Source organism: Chelonus insularis, unplaced genomic scaffold (genome assembly GCF_013357705.1).
Source record: "Chelonus insularis isolate UGA/USDA-ARS -01 unplaced genomic scaffold, ASM1335770v1 contig_384_pilon, whole genome shotgun sequence".
Lineage (NCBI taxonomy): Eukaryota > Metazoa > Arthropoda > Insecta > Hymenoptera > Braconidae > Chelonus > Chelonus insularis.
This window is the reverse complement of record NW_023276541.1, coordinates 254,488-275,089: the sequence shown is the minus strand read 5'-3', so window position 1 is coordinate 275,089 and position 20,602 is coordinate 254,488. Positions and strand designations below refer to the sequence as shown.

The following is a 20,602-nucleotide window of genomic DNA, read 5'->3' as shown; positions in this document are numbered from 1 at the left end:
TGGATGAGGTTGAAATAAAATTTATATCTTTTTTAAAAATTATCAACATTTTTTTTTTAATAAAAAAACATATTTATATTCTTTTTAAAAATTATTTAAACTATTTACGTCTTTTTGTCACACGTTTTACACTTGATATTTTTTTCTTCCAAGGTAAAGTTTTTCGAACATTATTCCGTACCTTTGAACGAACAATATTTTTTAATTCACGTCTCAACTCGTTGAAAGGCGTTTCGGATGTAGAACATGTTCCGAAAAAATCCTCTGCGTCTATAAAAGAACGATAGAAATACTTAAACTGAAATATATATGAATAAAATACTTGTAATTAAATCATAAAAGCTTTGAATTTATTACCTTTGAATCTAGGATCATCATCAATTAAGAAAAATTTATCAATATAATATGATGATGAATTATTACTCAATCCATTTTCTTTCGAATCATTTCGAGTATTAGTATTTTCAGAAAAATCTTCATCTTCTGACTCAGATGAATCATATCTGAATGGGTTTTTTATATCAAAATTAGCACCTAATTTAGATGATTGATGTAAAATAGCCTCAGCAGAATCGTTATTATTTTTATTCTCTATAAAAGAATTTTTTTAAGAAATTAATGTCCATGATTAATAAAAAAATCAACTTATAATAGATTTAATACATTTGAAATAGAAGAAATACCTGGAATGTCAGTAGCACCAAAAGTCTTTAATAAACTAAATCCTTCTTCTTTTTTAGTTAAACTTTCTTTAAGATTATCTGAGACCGAGTAAAATACTTCATTGGACACTGGAATAGGTTGTTCTGTTTCTTCGATTATCGCTTTCTTCTTCTTTTTCTTCTTCGGCTCAGATATTTTTTCTTCGAATTTTATTTCATGCTTACGATGATCATCTTTTGTAGGATCATAACGAATCATAGCATTTGTTCTATTTATCAAAATTTCTTGATTACTTTTGATACTTGAATATTTTTTCTAAGAATTGATTGAGATACTTACCTTCTTGGAGGAATATTTTTATCATCTCTTTGAATCATAGGTTTTCCTAGCACATTTTCTAAAATTTTCAATTCTTGTTCTTTTTCTTTAGTTAACTCATCTTTCTCTAGATTTTCTGTATTTGATTCATCGTTTTCATTTTGACAATCCTCCTCTTCGTCCTCGTTAAATCTGTCATCCATAATAAATCGACTATCATTTCCAATCGATTGTGCCTGATAGGAAATGATTCAATTAAAAACCAAGTATGCTGACAATATTGTAAAAGACTAATTGCCATGACTTTCATGATTTAAAATAACTTACTTGAGGCTTGTATTTCTTATTAAAATCGAAAGTAATTTCATTGTGTTCATTATCATCATCGTTATCGTCATCAAATAGCTGTGGATGATTCGATGGTTTTTTTTGATGCGATAAATTATTTACAGAGTTCTCAACATCATCAGAAAAAACAATTTTATTTTTTTTACTGTCCTAAAAGAAGAAATGAAAAAATTGAAAAATAACATTTTAAGTATTGAAGTTGTTAAAAGGCTATTTATTACGTACCACAGTTTTCAAGGCATTCCGGATTAATTGTTCTTTAGCTTTAAACGATTGTTTTCGTTGCTTTAAAGAAGCAACTCTTTTCAATTCTGATTCGTATTTATTTTTATCACTATTATTAATGATATCTGAATTTGCATTGATTTCTTTAATTTGAGAAGAACACTTTACTGTATATTCTGGTAAGTTTTGATCTTGACTAAATTCTGTAGTTTGTGAAATGAGAGATTTTTGTCTATTTTTTAATTTATCAGGGATTTTAATGTTAATTGGCTCCAAAGGACCTTGAAGTATTTTCCCATTTGGTTTTTCAGTAGTTTTTTTTTGTGCTTCTTCTCTTTCTCTTTTAAGTTTCTCAAGAAAACTTTCTTTTGCTAATTCCACTGAGAGATTTTTACCCTCTAAAACAGTAGAATTTATATCCTGATAGCCTAGAAAATAAAAAATTTAAAAATACTTAGATTATACATTTTAATGATGATAAAGTACATATTAATGTATAGTATTTCTATATATTTACAATTATTCAGCTTCCGATCTGTTGAAGTAATATTAATAAAAGCAATTTTACTTCCATCATTCATAGATTTTTCCTTGATGTCAACTTTACTAATAGATCCATATTTATCAAAAAGTTTTTGAAGTTTATCACTTGTAATATTATTTGGTAAGCACTTTACAAATAATCGATAATTTTTTTCCATTGTTTATGATCAATTAATAACCTATTTGTGATTTGGTAATTTAATGCTTTGTGTATTGAAATTCGCACAACAAATATACTTTAATATTTTTTAAATATTGATAGACGTGTTTAACGATAAAAAAATTATTTTTAACTGAAGAAGTAATATATAACTTATTAAATCTACTTTTTGGAGTAGAAAATTATTGCCATGCTGTTAACTTAAACAGCTACAGAATTCTTAACCTACAAAAACATTGTAAGAGGTCGTCTACTTCTTAAATGCCTATTTTTGTCTGTAGAGGGATTCGCTAATCTGATTGCACCATTAGACACAAAATTTTAGTCTTCTATTGGTCATTACAATGGTTCACCATTTTCTGTCCAAACAAAACCAATATCTATGAGTCAGAAAGAGACAGTAGTTTTTCTTATCTTTTTCTAAACAGCTGATTGAACATGGCGGACACGAGTTGTGTCGAAATTTAGACTCTATCATGTGTTATATCATGAATATGATATGTTTATACATGTTTATGTAGTATATTTTATGTATATTTATATTCAGATACATAAATTTTTTGTGATAAAAAAATGATATAGGCTTTAATCATCAAGAGTCGTGATAATAAAGTGTATTGAAAATTTCAGACTTTCTAGTGAAGTGATATTTTATTTAAAGATTGTTATGCTCTCAAATATATTTTTTATTTCGGATCATGTACCTTTCTAACATAAACATTTGTACAAACTTTCAACAATTTTTTGAGGTTAATTATAAGTCAAACTCAATTATTAATATATTACACGAAATTTTAAAATTAACAATTATATCATGTTCTTTATTGTAGTGTTGGATAGTGTGATGAAGATATACTCCTGTATTCATGTATTCATAATACTGTAGTATCTTATTATTCTTTTTGAGCTACTCAAAGTCAATTTGATTTTAAATCTTGGAATTTACTTTAAATAGACATTAGTAAAATCAATATTTAACTTTGTTATTTGTTAAATTATTATAATGAATAACAAAAAACGACGTAGAAAAAATATTCTGGATGAAAATTCTATAAACATTCAAAATAATGGAATATCTAGTAGCTCCCTTATCAATTTAGTGGAACAATACAATTCAGATAGTGATGATGATGAGCCCGAAACCGATGTTAGACAGGGTTTGAATGCTAAAGTCAACGATTTTTTCAAGGTATGTACACACAATTTTTAATAAACATTTTCTTTTCACTCTAGAACTCAATTCCTAAAAAAAATTTTTTTGCAGGAAATTCAATATATTACAGAACAAAACAAAGAATCTAATATTCCCAATGTAAATAACCAAAACGCCGTTAAATCTAGCGAGCCTTCTTCAGCATGTGACAAAATTTCTTCGTGTAAGTGTACAAATATGAATTAACATAAATATTTTTGTAATTATTTTATTAATAATTATTAATAGTGTGGCAAGAGTGTTACGACGAGTCTACCGGATATCCGTATTATTGGCATATTGAAACCAATGAAGTTACTTGGGATATACCAAAAGAGCTCAAAGAACTGAAAGAATCATGTAAATATCAAGATAAAATTGAGGCTAATCCTAAGATTAAAACTTCCGATGTTCCGAAATCTAATAAACCAGCGGGTAATTATTTTATTATAAAATATCTAAAAATTTTAATCATTATAATTGGTATTTATATAATAAATCATACAGATCCACAAAAAAAAAATAACCCATCAAACGAAACAGTTAAAACAAATCTCTCATGGAGTAAACAAAAATGTGATCCAGGTAATTCAAAAAAAAAATTATCGGTAAAAAAAACGAAACCAAAAGATAAAAGTGATGATTCTGATGATGAGTAAGTATATATTTTTAGTACAATAATTTATCTAAAAGAAATATTATATATTCTGAAATAGGAGAAATGTAAAATTTCATTTATTTATCATTTTTCAAGTTTCAGCACTATTGAAATGATCACATCTTTTGGAGATGATAACTCTGAATCAGATCGAAGTGACGACGATGATGAAAGAAATGACGACGAATCACAAGCAAGTAATTCATCAAAAAAGACTAATAATTATGAATCAAAAAATCAAGATGTACAGAATAACCATGATAGAGGAGTGGATGATGGTAAAAATGAATATCAAATAAAACCAGAAAAACCTTCAAGTAGTCGAATTAGTAATTATTCTTCAACAAATAGTAAATCACAAGATGAATCTACTGAGTATAAGAATGAAATGAAGCCTTGGTTCATATCTGGTTACACGGACAATTCAGATAATGATGACAGTTTGAATAGCAAAAAAATCCCTGCAAATACACTTTTTCCTTCTTCATTTTATAAATCTAGATCAGACGACCTAAAAGCTGGAAAAAATTCAGATCAATCAGAATTACCATCAGATTTAGTAGAATTTTCAAGTAATGAAGAATCAATGCAAATGTTTAGTAAAAATAACGAATTACCAAAGATTAATCGAACTTTAGAAAATATAAGTACATCGATGAAAGGGTTTCAACGAAAAAGGCGAATTGCTTTTGATGGTAAAAAAAATTAGTTATGTTAATAGTATTGGATCAATTAATTTCTACATAAATAATGAATTTATATTTTTCAAAAGTGTTAGCCAATTCACGAGGAAATGATGAACGTCTTGGTTTAGGATTTTTAAAAAGGCCTTTAATTGATAATGATAAAATCGATAATTCAACTAAAGACATCTCTTCTACTGTTTCTTTTGAAGAAAAAAAACGTAGTTTAGGCAAATATTCTATCGATTTTATCAAAGGTGAAACGATAGAGGTAAAAAATGAAATCTCGAAGACCGAAAATTATATTTTTACGCATCAAGTACAAATACTCATAGAAAAATTGAAAATTTTGTGCGAAAAAAATGGAGAAATACCTACTGCTCAAGTACTGAATATTCAACTACAAGTAAGATTTGTTTTCATTAAATTTATTTTAGTTCATGTTTATTTTAATTATTTTTGTAATTATCTTTATTATAGGCTCTTTCAAATGCCTGGGAGTCTGGTGATTTAACTGATAGTTATTTTTTTAATTGGTTAAATGACACAAAAAAAGTTGTTTCTCAATTAGAAGAAGCTGCTGCTCCTCCTGAATGGGATTATCTTTGGAATAAGTAAGCGAACAGAATATTGTTAATCTATCAAACTTTCAACAATATTATAGAATAACTAATGCAATTATTTATTTTTGTATAGAGATTCTAAAAAATATTACTATAAAAATAAAATAAGTGGAGAAATACAATGGTCTTATCCAGATATTATTGGTGGTGCTGAAGAAATGGAAATATGTACGACACCTCCAGCAGCCTCATCCCCAGTTCATCAGCAAGAAATAAAAATTATTGAATCTAATGTTTTTGAAAGGCTTCAAAGTAATTTAGAGCAATCGCAAAGTGCCAAACTACTCAAAGAAAAAAATAATACAAATGTAATAAATCAAAATCCATCCCAAGAAAGTGATAGTTCTGATGATAAACACGACAAAATTCAAGCATTAATTGATAATACGAGTCAGTCATGTGAACTAACGGCACCATTACCTCCTCAAATATCTGTACCAAGTCCTCCACCGCCACCCAGAATATATGCTGATGATTTAAAAAAGAAAAATAAATCAAATAACAAAAATCAATCGAAAGTTTCTCCAAATAATAATAGTAATGATAAAACAACGAATGGTAAGTCATTTTCAGTGCATTCAATTGATTAAAGTTTATAATTTTCATAATTGTTAAAAATTATTTCTTAGGTATTGATGAAAGTGAAAAGAAGAATATAATGAATATACCAGAAAGTACTTCAACTACTTGTGAAGTGTTATTACCATCATCTAATACTCATTTAACTGTAGCAAATACACCTTCACATATTGAACCTCTTCCACCTGGTGTAGATCAAACTGAAAGTCCTTATGCCATCGCTGCTGCATCCATCGAATCACCTGTAATTTTTTCTACTGCTCCACAGTCTAATGCATCAATTTATGCAGCAGCCATACCAAATCCAACGAATATTTCTATAATAGGGCATCATCCAGCTTTGGTTCATAATCAAATTGTACATTATCCAGCTGTTTATCAGCATCTACATGATGTAAGTTGAGGATTAGTATTTCTATTCGATAAGTTCAAGTGCATGATGTAATGCATTATAGAAGTTTTCATTTATTATTATTTTAACTGTATTTTATCGAAACAGCAAGCTATAATTGCTGCTGCAAACAGATTTACTAATCCGGAAGCAGTTCAATTAATGCTTCATCATCCAGGCATTTATGCAAATACTCAGGTGATATCAAAACCTCCTATCAATATGAAAAAAGAATCTTTGGGTTCTGCTGTTGATTCATTTTACAACGATATTGCATCTCTTGAAAAAAGTCAAGCTACTACAAGTGATAAACAAGAAGTCAAAAATATTCAAACACCTACGTTGCAATCCACTCTACATCAGGAATCTTTATTTATGCCAATCAAAACTGATTGTCAACCTTTTTCGTCATCTCCCACAACTGATAATTCTATCAAAGAAAAAAAAAAGAAAAAGGTGAATTTGGATAAATTATATAATTAACTGCTATCTTGAAAAACAGTTGCAATTTTGTTTCTAATCCCACTAATTATTTCAATTCAATTACAGGTTAAAATTGTTATAAATAAAAAGCATAAAGAAGTATCAAGTATGGTGGCTAAGTGGAAAAAGGCGCAAAATTTTCAAGATATCAATTGACACAATAATGCTTGAATTAAACGAATTTCTAGAGAAAATTACAATTAAATTTTAATAAAATTATTAATTTAATTTTTAAGAAGTCACAGAGCTGTCTATAATACTTAATTGATTTAAATTTAATTTTAAGTACACATTAATTATTTCACATGTATATATGCAAAAAAATAATTATATAAGTATGAGTATAACTAATGAATAATAACAGAAATAGATAAAACATATTTTGTAAAAAAAAGCTTAAATAATGAACAGTGGAGATTCATAAATCATGAATTTAAGTCATAATAAAATTAAAATAATATAAACGAAGATAAATGAATTAATTCAAAAATCATATTTTATGCTGTTTCAGTTAATTTTTAGTTTACATTGATTTAAATATTTTGTAATTTTTTTTTTTAGATAATTGTTTTTTTTTACAAAAATAAATATTTTTGTACATTATTTAACTTTTGAAATTATATAATCACTGATAGAATTACATTTTAAAAAGCTAGTAATTATTGTATAAAATATATTTATAATTGCAATACTTTTTATAATACTAATAATGTATTCGTTTCTATTTATAAAGTTCCAAAGACATAAAACTTCATTTACTTTATTACCAAGTTGAAGTTGAATACAATCTCACATAATTTGCCTTTACCCAATTAAAACTGTGTTGGTTAACTATCATGTATTACTTAATTATTTAGTGTACATATATATTAAAATATCTAGATAAATCAGTAATTTACTTAGTATTTATTTGTATCTTACAATCGATTCGCTCTTCTTGGGAAAATTTACTGCGCAGATGCGGAAGTAGTAGTCTGAAAGTGTCTACGTGAGTCAAATTACTCATCTGTGTTTCCTGTATTTTTTGGAGAAAAAAAATTATACCATATTCTTGATTAATAAATATCAAAGATATTTTTAGTTGTAAATACATGTAATTAACTTATTTGTAAAACAACATATCGAAGAGATCAGCAAATAATTTTTCAATTGTTGTCAAATAAGTATTTTAGTTGATTGAAGAATTCACTTAATACCATGGTGGTCGCCATCTTAAAAGGATAAATATTGCAACGTCGTAAATTGGCGTCGTGAGTAACTAAGATGTCTGAAGATTGGGCAGATCAAGTTAGCGTATCTCTCGGCTGTCATTTTACTTGTAATATTGTTTAAAATCACTGTGTTATCAATAATATATATCCGTAAGTTATTTAATTAAGTAAATATTGAAATTCAATCCGCACAAATAGTAAACAATTTACAGACTAAGTTGACTGAAAGTTTTCTACTATTTCTTTTCTGATACATCTACCATAAAATGTTTTTAATAATTGTGATATTTTTAAATTACTTATTTATTTATTAAAACATAAAGTATCGACTTTCATATATTATTACGGAAATGCTGCGGTTTTCTTTATAATTGAAAAGAAATGCTATCAGTTTTTAGAGCATCGAGCGTTTTATATACAACAGAAAATCTTCTTGAAGATGATAAAAGGATAAATAATAATTTAACATGCTAATAAGATTATTAATAATATTTAAAAATGTATATAACTGTATAAAATTGGACAAATATGTAATTTTTAAACATTTACTCCATTTCATAATTGTTTACAGACATGTCTAATTATTTAATAATTTTTCAGTTTGTTCATCAGCAAGTTACATCATTTACAACAAAGAAAATATTAAACAAGAGAAAATTCGTTATAATATAACACAGCATCATAATAATATCAATGGTTTGTGGTTATTATTATTGTTATTATAATCATAGCCATTATTATTGTACGCCATTTGTTTGTTATTGAAAGTATATGTTAATAAGATAATTATATTGTTATTGTTTATTGATTATAGTTATCTAAAGGATGTTCATAATCGTTAGCTGAATAATCATCACTTGAAAATGGCAAGTGACAGTGATCATATCCCAAAACCATCAAAACGAATTAGATGTCGTATATCTGACAGTGAAAGCAGTGATGATTCGTTTGTAGTTAAAGTTAATCGCAAATGTCGATCAAAAGTGAGTTATTAAATATTTTTAAATGAGAAGAAAATATATCGTTATTTAGTCTTAAATAAAAAACAGTAATTTAGAATTAGGTTAACTATTAAATTGGATCATCATTGAGGTTTTGTGCAATTTTATAATTAATTCAAGTGATTTAGATTTTACGAATTAGTTAATAACTTATATATTTTTATTTTTATAGAAAGTCTTGAGTGATGATAGTAGTGATGAAGATGTAAACATCGAAAAAGGAAAATCATTAAAACGAAAAAACCACGTAAGTCGTTAAATTATCCATAGATTATGACTATTTCACTAATCATGTATTTTCATTAATATTTCTATTGTTTTCTACTACTTTTAAGGAGGAGGAAGATGATGATATGAGTTCCAGCAGTTGTGCAAGTGATACATCAGTATTCAGTAAGAAATAAATAGTTAATAAAAAATATTTCAATATTATTTATTAGAAAAATTAATTTCTTTAATTTTTTCGAATCATTAGTCGCTTCTGATAGTACTGACAGTGAGTGGGAATCAGATTGGGAAAGCAGTAGTGATAGTTCAGATAATACGTCGCCAAAAAAATCTAAAAATGTTCAAAAACAACCTAAAAAGACTACTAAATCAACTGATAGTCATCCAGAAGGTGCAGAATCTGACGAAAGCGATGGCCAATCAGAAAAATGTCCTATTTGTTTATTATCTTTTCGCAAACAAGAAATAGGAATACCATCTTCCTGTGATCATTGTTTCTGTTTGTTATGCATAAATGAATGGAGTAGAAATATTAACACTTGCCCAGTAGACCGCTTAGAGTTCAACACCATCCATGTTAAAGCACGAATAGATGGAGAGGTATGTCAAAATTAGTTAATAAGATTAATTATTTTGTTGAAATTTTCATTTATATCAAATATTTATAGGTTACGAATGTTATACCTGTAGAACCAAGATCTACGGTAGAGGAACCAGTGCAAGAAAATCCTACGCTATGTGAAGTTTGTCATCAGGGTGATCGTGAAGATCGTCTGTTATTGTGTGATGGTTGTGATTCGGGTTACCATTTAGAGTGTTTAACACCACCAATGGATCAGGTTCCTATCGAAGAATGGTTCTGTCCAGGGTGCTCACGTATAATCGAACAAAATCAAGATCTCACTGAAATGGTAGGTTTTAAACAAATGATATTATTCATTTATCGTTACAAAGGCCTTTGTATTTATTAAGTTTTTGTAACATTTTTTTTACCAAATATACTCACCTAGATATTTATTCAGTTATTCTAAATAATAAGTTAGATTAATAACAAATGATGAAATGATTTATTTATAAAGAACAGTTTTATGGATGGTAAATCAATAAGCTAATTCAAATATTCATACCATTTGCCATAAATCGTTAATATTCTTCTGTAATAATTCTTTATTTAACATTGGATAATTCTTCTTGGTAATAGACAAATATTATTAAATAAACATCGCTCGTAAAAATATCAAGCTTTTAATCTCTTTTAATAGCTACATATAGTTCGTAAAACGTGAAAGTTTGAATAATAATTTCTGATTACACTATTTTTAAAAAAATAACAGTTAAATGAAAAATACTAACAAAAATATTTATAGCGAGACTTTTGTAACAAATAAACTACTTTCTTTAATTATTATTTCAATGTAATAGAAACTAAATCTTTTTATGACATTTTTATAGATCCAACAAGATTTCAATGAGTTACCAGACATAATTGCAGAAGCAAGGCTCCTTGGACAGACTTATGGACGAAGACGTCTAGGATTTACTGCACCTTTTGATCCAATTTTTGGATTTCATTCACGACAACGACTTATTCCACGAACACGTCAATCAGAACGTGTACGTGCTAGCGTTCATGCTGATCGCAATAGAACGAGTGATCGTGCAAATCCACGTACATTTGATCCAGATCAGCCATCAACTTCATCTGGATTAGACTCAATTTCGGAAAATAGTCGAGCCTCTGGTACTATTCCATCTAGACGCACTACCACTAAATCTAAGAGCCGTAAAACATCTAGTCGAAAAAAAAGAGGTCATAAAACAAAGAGTGATAATAAATTACATCATCAAAAAGTATACATCAGAGAATACAATACTGACGGTGAAGAACAGGAAATAGTGACCTATGTCAAAGTTAAATCACGCCAAACAAGCCGGAAACGTAAGAAGCGAACAGTAAAATCCCGTAAGGTACCAAACTCAACGTAATTTCATAATTTATGACTTTCTTTTAAAAAATTAATGAATTTTTCAACATCACTTTATCCTTATATACAAATATAACACATCATCAATTGCTATTTTTCCTTCCAATTAGTTTAAATTATGACTTCCAATGTTTTTAATAAACTCAATGTATTCGCTCTTAAGTTAATTTGACCAAATTAATTAAGGATACAACAGTGATACGTATCTATTAATCTTAAAAAATCAAAAAATTAATTGTTATAGTGAATTTTAATCTCAAATTGGCGTTTGTAATATTTTGTTCGTTCATAAAACTACTAATTTAGATAATAATGTCATAAGACATGTGAATTTATGTTAAATGTACCAATGATTGTAAATTATTACTTACTCACTATAAATTAATGGTTACTAATTGAAAATGTTTGATAAGTCGAATACATGAGTAAATAAATTCAACATTCAAGTATAGTTTGCTAATGTTTTTTTCCCAGTCCGAAAATTATTCAAGATGCCTATAGCATGAAATTCCGCTCATTGTTTTAACTAAAAATTATTTCTATTGAATTGTTACTTAACTATTTGTTGTCCAATCAACTTAATGTTATTTTGAAGAGTTCTTTATTTCTTTTTTTAGAAGCGAAAAACAAAATCGATGCGTCGTAAACTTTTTTGTCAGCTCGACAACATCAAGGCTGTGAGAAAACGATTAGCTCTTACATTAAGCATGGCTAGAAAACTTGGAGGAATGAATTCTACTGGATTTAGTCTAACAAAACAATTACCAGGATCTCAACGATCTGAAATCTCTAATGCAAGGTACCGTGCTGGCATTCCACAACTCAATTTATTTGGAAATAATCTTGCTTTAGATTATTCACCTTCAGGGTAAGTATTCATTAGTTATGAATTAATTAAATTCTCATTAATAATTTATACTATCAAAATAAAAAAAAATAATGCATATATTTAAATTAAATAATTACAATCAAATTTATTTTTCTAGGTCAGATGATGAAATGAGTTCTGTGAGACAAGACAATGGTGTCGATACTGGTTCCATTGTTGGTATTCAACATCGAGGTGTATCATCAATAAATACAATTAGACGACGATTGGCTCTCAAAAGTGTTACAAGTTCTACTTCTACAGGAGATGAACCTCAACCAGCTACGGATTTAATCACAAATATTATTAATAGTCAAAAGTTGTGGCATTCAAAAGAAAAGAAAATAACACTCAAAGCTGACGGCACTCTGATTATACCTGATCAAGAAAAAGATATTGTTAGAAGTAATGATGCTTCACAAGATAGTAGGATTACCAATAGTCCAGAAATTGAAAATACAATTGTCTCTACAACTATCAGTTCAGTGGACATAGTTCAAGCACCTTTATATAATAATTCACGAGGAAGTGGAAATAATAATAACGCTGACGGAGGAAATTTTAGAGGCAATTATTACAATAGGAATCATAATAGAAATGATTATAGTATACGAGACTCTTATTCAAGTGGTGGACAACAAAACTATGGTGGTTCAGGATCAAGAAATGATTTTGGTTATGGAGATTTTAGACCACCACCGCCATCCATGAATGATTTTAGGCCAAATTTTGATAATCGGAGACTACCTCCAGGACCTGGAATGCCACCATTCAGAGGCCGTAATAATTTTCGTAATAATAACGGTCGACAACGACGATTTAATTCTGACAGATCAGGACCGTTTCGATCGCTAAATCAATCACAACACTCCAATTTTTCTCACATAAATAATTTTCCACTTGTTAGTAATACTACTTCAGCTGCTCCAGACACAGCTTCGAATAATCTGAATTCAACTGAAGTATCATCTTCCCCTTTAACACCAGTAAACGTTAACTCAGAAGCTGAACAGGAAACAGGAAATCTTGCTGACACTTCACCTACACTCAACGAATCTGTTTCAAGTGAACCTTTGGCAGCTGTTCAACCAGAACAACCAGCAGATGGAGAGGAGTGTGATATTTATAGTGATATGGAGATTCCTGTTAATAAATCCGCAGATACAGCCAAAACAAATTGTGATAATGAAAATAATGGTGAAAATGTAGTAGCATTATTACCTCCACCAGTTCCACCATCGGACTTGTTAGATTTTGAAGATAATATGAAAAGTGACAATGAAAATGAAAGTGACGAAAATGATTTAGTGATAGACGATACTCCAAAAGAGTCTGGTGATACAGAAACGAATGAAATGAAAACAGATGATAAATATGATCCGTTTTCGGTTATTGATAGTGATAGTAATGATAGTACGAAAAATAAACATGATAAAGGTGATAATAATGAAATAAATCCGAAGAACATTGATTCATCTACACTGCCTTTAGAACCACCCCCTATGCCACCAGATTTACCACCAATTGATTCATCTAATAAACTTGACGAATTAAATACGGGACTTCTTCGTTTAGACGTATCTGATGATGAAGATGATAACAATTCACAATCAGATTGTCCGAATTTCTCTATTTACTCTTCAGAAACTATGGATGTTGCCAGACATACTGAACAAGAATTAACTCAGCAAATAGGACCTTTAGAACCACCTCCAATGCCACCCAGTATACCAGATGATGATGATATTATTGTTGCTGACGTACAAGCTTGTGATTTGACGGATATTCCGGAACCTTCAGACCCATATATTGAATCTTTACAAAAAGAACGTCAGACATTAAGTAAAATTCCACCAAAAAAATTATCTATTGATGCTCGAGGAAAAATAACTTTTAAAATTGGTAGTAAATTTAAATTAAATAATAAATTATGTAGTATACGTGATGAACTTGATGATAATATTGAGAAACCCAATGTACTGGAGAAAGAAAAAGAAAAAGAATCTAAAGAAAAGAAATTTGAGCGTGTGAAAAACGATACAGTTTCTGATAATCAATCGAAAAGTGATGAGAGTGATGATAAGAAAAATTGTGAAGGCAGTGTTGTTGTTAAAAGTGACAATGATAGTTCTGAAAAAATAGAAAAAGAAAAAGACGATGAAAAAAAAGATGGTGAGTATGAAGTGGAAGAATTTAATATAAAAGAGGTTAAAAGTAATCAAGAAGAAAATGATAAAGGTAAAAGTATTGCTGATGTTCAAGTATCTGATCAAACAAATGTTGAAGAATTAAAAAATACTTCTGGAGATATATCGTCTCATAATGAAGATGATAAATTGAAGGTCACTAATGATGATAATGAAACGGAAATAGATAAAAGTCAATCGGAAAATATATCAATAGATTCGATGATCCATTCTGATATTGAACTGGAAAAAGAACCAGATAAGTCATCAAATACTATTGATAAAGATAATGACGATGATAAAAATATTAGTGTTGATAATTGGGATTCTGATGGTGCTTACACGCCGTGTAAAGATGAAATGCCAATAAAGGAAAAAGATGATAAAGATGAAAATAATGAATCTCCTTATGATAGTGGTTTAGAACCAATTACACCCCCTACTAAAGACCGATCAACTGATGATTTGGATGTTAGTTGTGCTACTCCAATAGACTATGCTGGATTAGGTACAGAAGCAATTTCTGAAAATGATGAGCCAATTAATTTTGAAGATGAATTATTACTTTTAAGCGAACGACAAGAGAAAGAGAACAAGAATGATAATGATGCCGATGATAATAAATCTAGTGGTAAAAAACAAAGTGACAAATTATCAGATATAGAAGATTCTGATGGTCATAAAAAGAAAAAAGATAAAAGGGACAAGTGTAAGGATACTGAAAAAAATAAAGAGAATATATCATCTGAAAATCATGTTGCATGGAAAAAGATTTCTAAAAATAATAAAGAACGTCAGTATCGTGAAAAAATGAAAAGTACAGAATTTAATGAGAAAGAAAAAGATAAAGAAAAAGATAAGGATAAAGAGAAATTTCTAAAAGATAAAAGTAAAAATAGAGATAAGAGTAAAGAAAAAATAAAAAAGAAAAAAGATGAAACGGACAAAAAGAAAGTTAAAAGAAAAGAATTACCACGGTATGATGTAAGAAAAATAGTAGCAGAAAAACCCGTTCGTCCTAGGAAAGACGAATATGGTAGAGATATTCGTGGTTTATCAAGAAGTTTATCACGTAGTAGAAGTTTAGAAAAAAGTAATAAAAGATCTCATTCTCGTGAACGATTAAGCCGATCATACTCACCAAGGATGAATTTACGGTGTAGTAGATCTTGGTCAAGACACTATCAACGCTCTTGGTCTCGAGACCGATCTCCATCATATAAACAATCAACATCACGGGGTAGAAAAAAATCATTAACTCGTGATCGACGTTCATTGTCCAGAAGACGCTCTAGGTCTCTAACAATTCGACGTAGCCGTAGATCATCATCGAATCAACGCCTTGGACGAAGAAATAAAAAGAAATCCATATCGAGAAAGCATCGGTCACGGTCACGTTCATGGTCACGTTCAAGGTCCCGTTCACGTTCAAGACAACGCTCAAAATCAAGGTCTAAATCGCGATCAAGAAAGAAGGATAAATCAAAAAAGCATAAATCACGAAGCCACTCAAGACGACGAAAACGATCGAGGAGTAAGAGCATGATGTCTGCCAAAGTATCTAAATCATTAAACAAAAAACGGATAAAGAGAAAAATGACTATTTCAAATACTAATATGTTCACGGATAGATCAAGATCGAGAGACAGATCATATTCTCGTGAAAGAAATTATCGGAGTTGGAATAATAAAGCAATGGACCCAAGTCCATTTAGTATCAGAACAGATAAGGATCAATTAATGAATGCAGCAGCACCAACGTCTTGGAGTGCTCAGTGGACTCCTTCATGGTCAAGATCGCGTTCACGAACTCCAATTGATAAACAACGTAATGATCATATTATGCCGTCTCACGGCTGGTCACCATCAAGTTCACTTGATGAATTAGGAGTATCCCAATCCTTAGCATTACCACCTTCATCTCCACCTTCTCAATCATCACTTTTATTAAGTTCTCTCGGTAATGCGGGTAATTTGGGATCATCTTCAGCAGTAGTTACTAGCTCTGTTGGTGCTCCAATTGATGGTGTTGTATCTCCGAAAAATTTAACTGTAATACTTCGTAATAAAGATGCTAATAAAAATAAAAAGAAAAAGGATAAAAGAAGAGAAGCTAAAGAAAGGAAAAAATCACGTGATTTAGAACGTCGCAAGGTTAGTGGTAAACGAAATCGAACCCCTCCACCATCAAAAGCAGTTTTTGCAAGTGGTGATAATATTTTAGTAAGCGTGTGTTTCAATAATGATAATGTAACTAGCCAATCAAATAATGTTACAACTTTAACAGATACTTTACCACTTCTTACAACTACTAAACGCCGTCGTCGTGATCCAATTCGAACAGATGAACCGCTTAGTAAAAAGCCAAAGAAAGATAGATCTAAAGAAAAAAGATCAAGATCACCAAAGCTTAATAAAAGAGACAAGAAGAAGAAATCGAAAGCAGCTGAAATTGCTGCAACTAAAAAACCTGTTGCTGTTATTGATTTAGATCAATCACCATTCCGTGAACAAACTCTTTCTCCGCAAGATGTAATTGTTCTCAGTGATGATGATAATGAGAATAATGATGGCCGCAATGTTAACGTTAATAGCAATAATAATGATGAAAGAAATAATCATAATAGTAATAACAATAACAGTAACAGTCTTAATAATAGTAATGCGGTTAATGACTCTAATAATTGTCTTAATGGCAGTAATAATGTTGGTGAGGCTGGTAAAATCAATGGTAATTCTAATGACAATAATGTTGACAATATTATAGGAAAAGTTGGACAAAAGAATAGTGGTTATGATGATGATGACGACGACGATGGTGATGATCAACAAAGAACGTTTGGTTTTGTTGTTCAACCAGGAGACATGAAACAGTTAGCTAAAGGAGACGACAAAGGATTACAACAACAAGAACACCATCAACAGTTATTCCAACAGCAGTACAAACAATTGCAACAGAAGCGTTCTATATCATTGGAGTTGGATCAGTTCATGATGCAAGGACCTAAAACACCGCCAGAACCTCAAGTTAAATTTTGTATCAATAAACAGCCAAGTTCAATGCGTCAAATTACTTTGCATCCATTATTTGATATTGATCAAGATGATGAAATGGAGATTGACGAAAGGATCAATACTAATAGCAATAGGATATTATCAAGTAAAGTCTCGAGAGGATCAAAAGAAAAAGGAGAGATAGATATGTTTGAAGATGGTGACGATTCAGAAAGAAATGCAGATTTAAATGAAGACCAAATACAAGATATACTTAGAAAAGAACAAAATCAAGATGGAAGTAAAAATGAAGGTTTAGATAATTTAGAAGGAGAAAAAAGACCGAATGGAAAGAAAGATTCAAAAGTACAAAAAGATAGTCTCGAGGCAGATATAGATGAAGATGATGATGAAGATGAAGAAGATAGAGAATTAGAATTAGGACTTGATGGAGACAAAGAAAGAGTATTAATGGAAAGTGAAGATAAAAGGACGGGAGAAAGTAAAGAAAAAGATGATGATAATACTAAAAGGAAAGAAGGTGAATTAGAAAATAGCGAAAAAAAATCTTCAAAAAGTGATAATAAAAATTCAGAAGCAATGGAAGGCGGTAAAATTGGTCCTAATACTCCTCCTGAACCACCAATTTCTCCTCTAGAGTCTCCTGATGTTTATGATCCATTTGATCCAACTAAATCTCGATCACCAACTCCAAGTATTGAAGAAACTCTAAGCAGTGAACAAAAACACAATGAATCTACTTTAATGTCAAATAATGAAAAGCCTGAGAGTGAAAAACCAAAGGTAATATCTATGGTGACAATCAAAAGAGCAATATCACCGGATAAAAATGTGAGTTCTCCAATCAAAACTCATGATATGAGATCTGATGTAACAAAAGCAATGGATAATCAATTATTTAAAGATCATGCAAATCAAATGCCAGTTTCTTCATCAAACTTGAACTGCTTTACAACGATAAATCCTGTATTGGCAACTGTTGCTGCTGCAGTTCAAAGAAGTGGTATTTTTAATTTAAATAATCCACCATCTGGCTTCAATGTTGCTCAAAGAAATTCTTGTCAAATAAATCGACTCTCACCAAGTGGTCAATTGAAGCAACAAAGAACAAATGATCGAGTTCCTCCACTTTCTAACGTATTTTCAAGTGGTGGGAAAAATTTGCCAGTTAATTCAAGAAATTCAAAACCGGGTAGTAACAGAAATAGTTCAATGCTTGCAAATAATGGCAGTGAAGTATCTATGGATACTGGTAATGACATGGGTGCTGTTGATACATCTTCACCTTACTCGCCAGGATCAAGTTTAAGTGATGGAATTTTTGATCCTCCAAGTCCTGCTAGAAATCATCATAGTCCTCCACGACTGTCATCAGCAACTGGTATATCTAGTACGACGAAAACTATTAGTAGTAACAATGTTAATAATTCGTCAAAAGTAAATAGAAATATTTCAGATAAAAAAGACGCTTTTGATGCGCTATTTGGATCATCTCCAGTTCTTAAAGGAGGTTCGAATAAACTTCGTATCAAAAAGTCTACTGAAAAAAGGAAAAGAAATAGTAACTCTAAAGTGGGAGTACGTATGGATGAAAATCAACTTCAAATATTGGATGACTTGCCAAGTTCGGCTGTTGAAATGCAAGTAAAGGATAAGTTTTTGAAAAAACTCAATCGACAAGAACGAGTTGTTGAAGAAGTTAAATTGGTACTAAAACCACATTACACTAAGAAACATGTCACAAAAGAAGAATATAAGGATATTATGCGAAAGGCTGTGCCCAAGGTAATTTATTATTTGTTGATTTATTAAATATTTAAAAATAATATTCTATGATACAAAATTCACAAACAATCTTTGTTATAACTGATTAATAAGGAAAATATTTAATTTTCAGATATGTCATAATAAAACAGGAGAAATAAATCCCAAGAAAATTGCTCAATTAATAGAAGCCTACGTCAAAAGATGCAGAAGTAATAAACGCAAAAATACACCATCAGAAATAGTTGGCAAATCAACATCAACGTCAAAAGCATTGCGACCATCGTAAGTTATTGTCATTTTTCATGAACTAACAAACAACTCCACACAAAATTACTATTTTTCTTATAATTGCTGTTTATTATTATTGTTATTATTATTATTATTATTATTATTATTATTTTTGTAAATATGTTGTAGGAAAAATATTTGGAGTTGATCAAAAATTTTTAAGGGTAAATTATTTAATCGATGGTAATGCAAATGTATAATTCAATCAAACGATTAATAAAAATTATGATCGATTTATCATCATTTTTGCTATGTAAGCGATCTTTTACTCTATGTAATGTAAATACTTAATAATTGATTGTATTAAAGCGCAATATTTGTATTTATCTTGGAGATAGCCTGTACGCTACACTTTAACATACAAAATAACGATATTATTGCTAGATTTTAATATGTAGACAACTTACATAGTTATATATAAACTACTATTTATCATAAAAATTATAAGGTTAATAAATAGCAAAAAAATAAATTGAACAAAAAATTATTACTATTTTATTATCATTATCAAACTTGAAACTCTGAATTTATAAAATTCATACACTTTTTAACTAAGTTTTCAGTATTATCATCGTTTTAAATATCCTAACTTATCCTTGAAAAACAACAGTTTATTAATTATAAATTGAAAATCAGATATACATATTTTAACAGAGTCAATCAAAGGCAAAGTATATCTTTTATTACTCTACGATATTTCTGTATATTATTTCTTAATGTCTTGTATTATTTAACATTAGTCTTATTATTCAGTACATGTAGAATATAAAAATAAATTATTATCCTATTTTGTTTCACATATACGTAAACATGTTTTATATATTTTATATACTATATATAGTTATATATTGATTTTTGGTGCATTAAAACACATAGAACATAAAATTATACATATGTATCCTTAGAAATTAAGAATTCATTTATACAAAATTCAATACAAAGAAATTCTAAAATAAGTTGTGAAGAGTAAAGATCTCATCAATAAATTTTTGTTATAAATAAAATTATAAATATACTTAAATAATTTTTATGTTGAAAAATATACATATAATTTTAAATAGAATAAAGATTAAATTTTAAAAAATCAAAGCAATCTAATTATTAACTAACATCAATTAATATTTATTTATTTATTAACTTTAAATCATAAAAGATATGCGATGAAATTAAATTTATTACTAAAAATA

At 29.1% G+C, this 20,602-nt stretch overlaps 3 protein-coding genes across 6 annotated transcripts; 2 read left to right on the top strand and 1 right to left on the bottom strand.

Annotated features, from left to right (window-relative positions):
• Positions 1-41: 41 nt before the first annotated feature.
• LOC118067482 (probable RNA-binding protein CG14230) lies at positions 42-2,599 on the bottom strand. Its single transcript, XM_035084227.1, has 7 exons — positions 2,072-2,599; positions 1,555-1,982; positions 1,309-1,479; positions 1,003-1,217; positions 684-931; positions 358-591; positions 42-270 (listed from the first exon to the last, which is right to left on the bottom strand). The coding sequence occupies exons 1-7, from the start codon at positions 2,253-2,255 to the stop codon at positions 101-103; spliced, it is 1,650 nt and encodes a 549-aa protein (XP_034940118.1). The 5' UTR covers positions 2,256-2,599; the 3' UTR covers positions 42-100.
• An 83-nt stretch (positions 2,600-2,682) lies between these two features.
• Positions 2,683-7,328, top strand: LOC118067481 (formin-binding protein 4-like). 2 transcript variants are annotated; one of them, XM_035084226.1, is made up of 12 exons: positions 2,683-3,006; positions 3,088-3,446; positions 3,522-3,633; positions 3,699-3,884; positions 3,957-4,104; positions 4,210-4,802; positions 4,880-5,196; positions 5,271-5,404; positions 5,487-5,971; positions 6,043-6,386; positions 6,492-6,839; positions 6,933-7,328. In XM_035084226.1, the coding sequence occupies exons 2-12, from the start codon at positions 3,261-3,263 to the stop codon at positions 7,020-7,022; spliced, it is 2,943 nt and encodes a 980-aa protein (XP_034940117.1). In that variant the 5' UTR covers positions 2,683-3,006; positions 3,088-3,260; the 3' UTR covers positions 7,023-7,328. The 2 variants fall into 2 exon arrangements, with proteins under 2 accessions (XP_034940117.1, XP_034940115.1); XM_035084224.1 differs by having other exon boundaries at positions 4,204-4,802.
• A 760-nt stretch (positions 7,329-8,088) lies between these two features.
• LOC118067483 (serine/arginine repetitive matrix protein 2) lies at positions 8,089-20,063 on the top strand. 3 transcript variants are annotated; one of them, XM_035084230.1, is made up of 13 exons: positions 8,089-8,227; positions 8,678-8,773; positions 8,892-9,060; positions 9,251-9,325; positions 9,414-9,471; positions 9,554-9,906; positions 9,975-10,217; positions 10,759-11,274; positions 11,909-12,159; positions 12,278-18,750; positions 18,817-19,145; positions 19,258-19,409; positions 19,545-20,063. In XM_035084230.1, the coding sequence occupies exons 3-13, from the start codon at positions 8,941-8,943 to the stop codon at positions 19,561-19,563; spliced, it is 8,589 nt and encodes a 2,862-aa protein (XP_034940121.1). In that variant the 5' UTR covers positions 8,089-8,227; positions 8,678-8,773; positions 8,892-8,940; the 3' UTR covers positions 19,564-20,063. The 3 variants fall into 3 exon arrangements, with proteins under 3 accessions (XP_034940121.1, XP_034940119.1, XP_034940120.1); XM_035084228.1 differs by having other exon boundaries at positions 12,278-19,145; positions 19,545-20,062; XM_035084229.1 differs by lacking the exon at positions 8,678-8,773 and having other exon boundaries at positions 8,111-8,227; positions 12,278-19,145.
• The last annotated feature ends 539 nt before the right edge of the window (positions 20,064-20,602 follow it).

Coding starts and splice junctions, on each gene's coding strand:
- LOC118067481 (XM_035084224.1), top strand. CDS start 3,261: ATGAATAACAAAAAACGACGTAGAAAAAATATTCTGGATGAAAATTCT. Junction 5,972..6,042: donor TAATGATAAAACAACGAATG/GTAAGTCATTTT, acceptor ATTATTTCTTAG/GTATTGATGAAAGTGAAAAG. Junction 6,387..6,491: donor TTTATCAGCATCTACATGAT/GTAAGTTGAGGA, acceptor TTATCGAAACAG/CAAGCTATAATTGCTGCTGC.
- LOC118067482 (XM_035084227.1), bottom strand. CDS start 2,255: ATGGAAAAAAATTATCGATTATTTGTAAAGTGCTTACCAAATAATATT. Junction 1,983..2,071: donor AGATCGGAAGCTGAATAATT/GTAAATATATAG, acceptor TTTATTTTCTAG/GCTATCAGGATATAAATTCT. Junction 1,480..1,554: donor GGAATGCCTTGAAAACTGTG/GTACGTAATAAA, acceptor TTCTTCTTTTAG/GACAGTAAAAAAAATAAAAT.
- LOC118067483 (XM_035084229.1), top strand. CDS start 8,941: ATGGCAAGTGACAGTGATCATATCCCAAAACCATCAAAACGAATTAGA. Junction 9,326..9,413: donor CATTAAAACGAAAAAACCAC/GTAAGTCGTTAA, acceptor ACTACTTTTAAG/GAGGAGGAAGATGATGATAT. Junction 19,146..19,257: donor TGCGAAAGGCTGTGCCCAAG/GTAATTTATTAT, acceptor TTTAATTTTCAG/ATATGTCATAATAAAACAGG.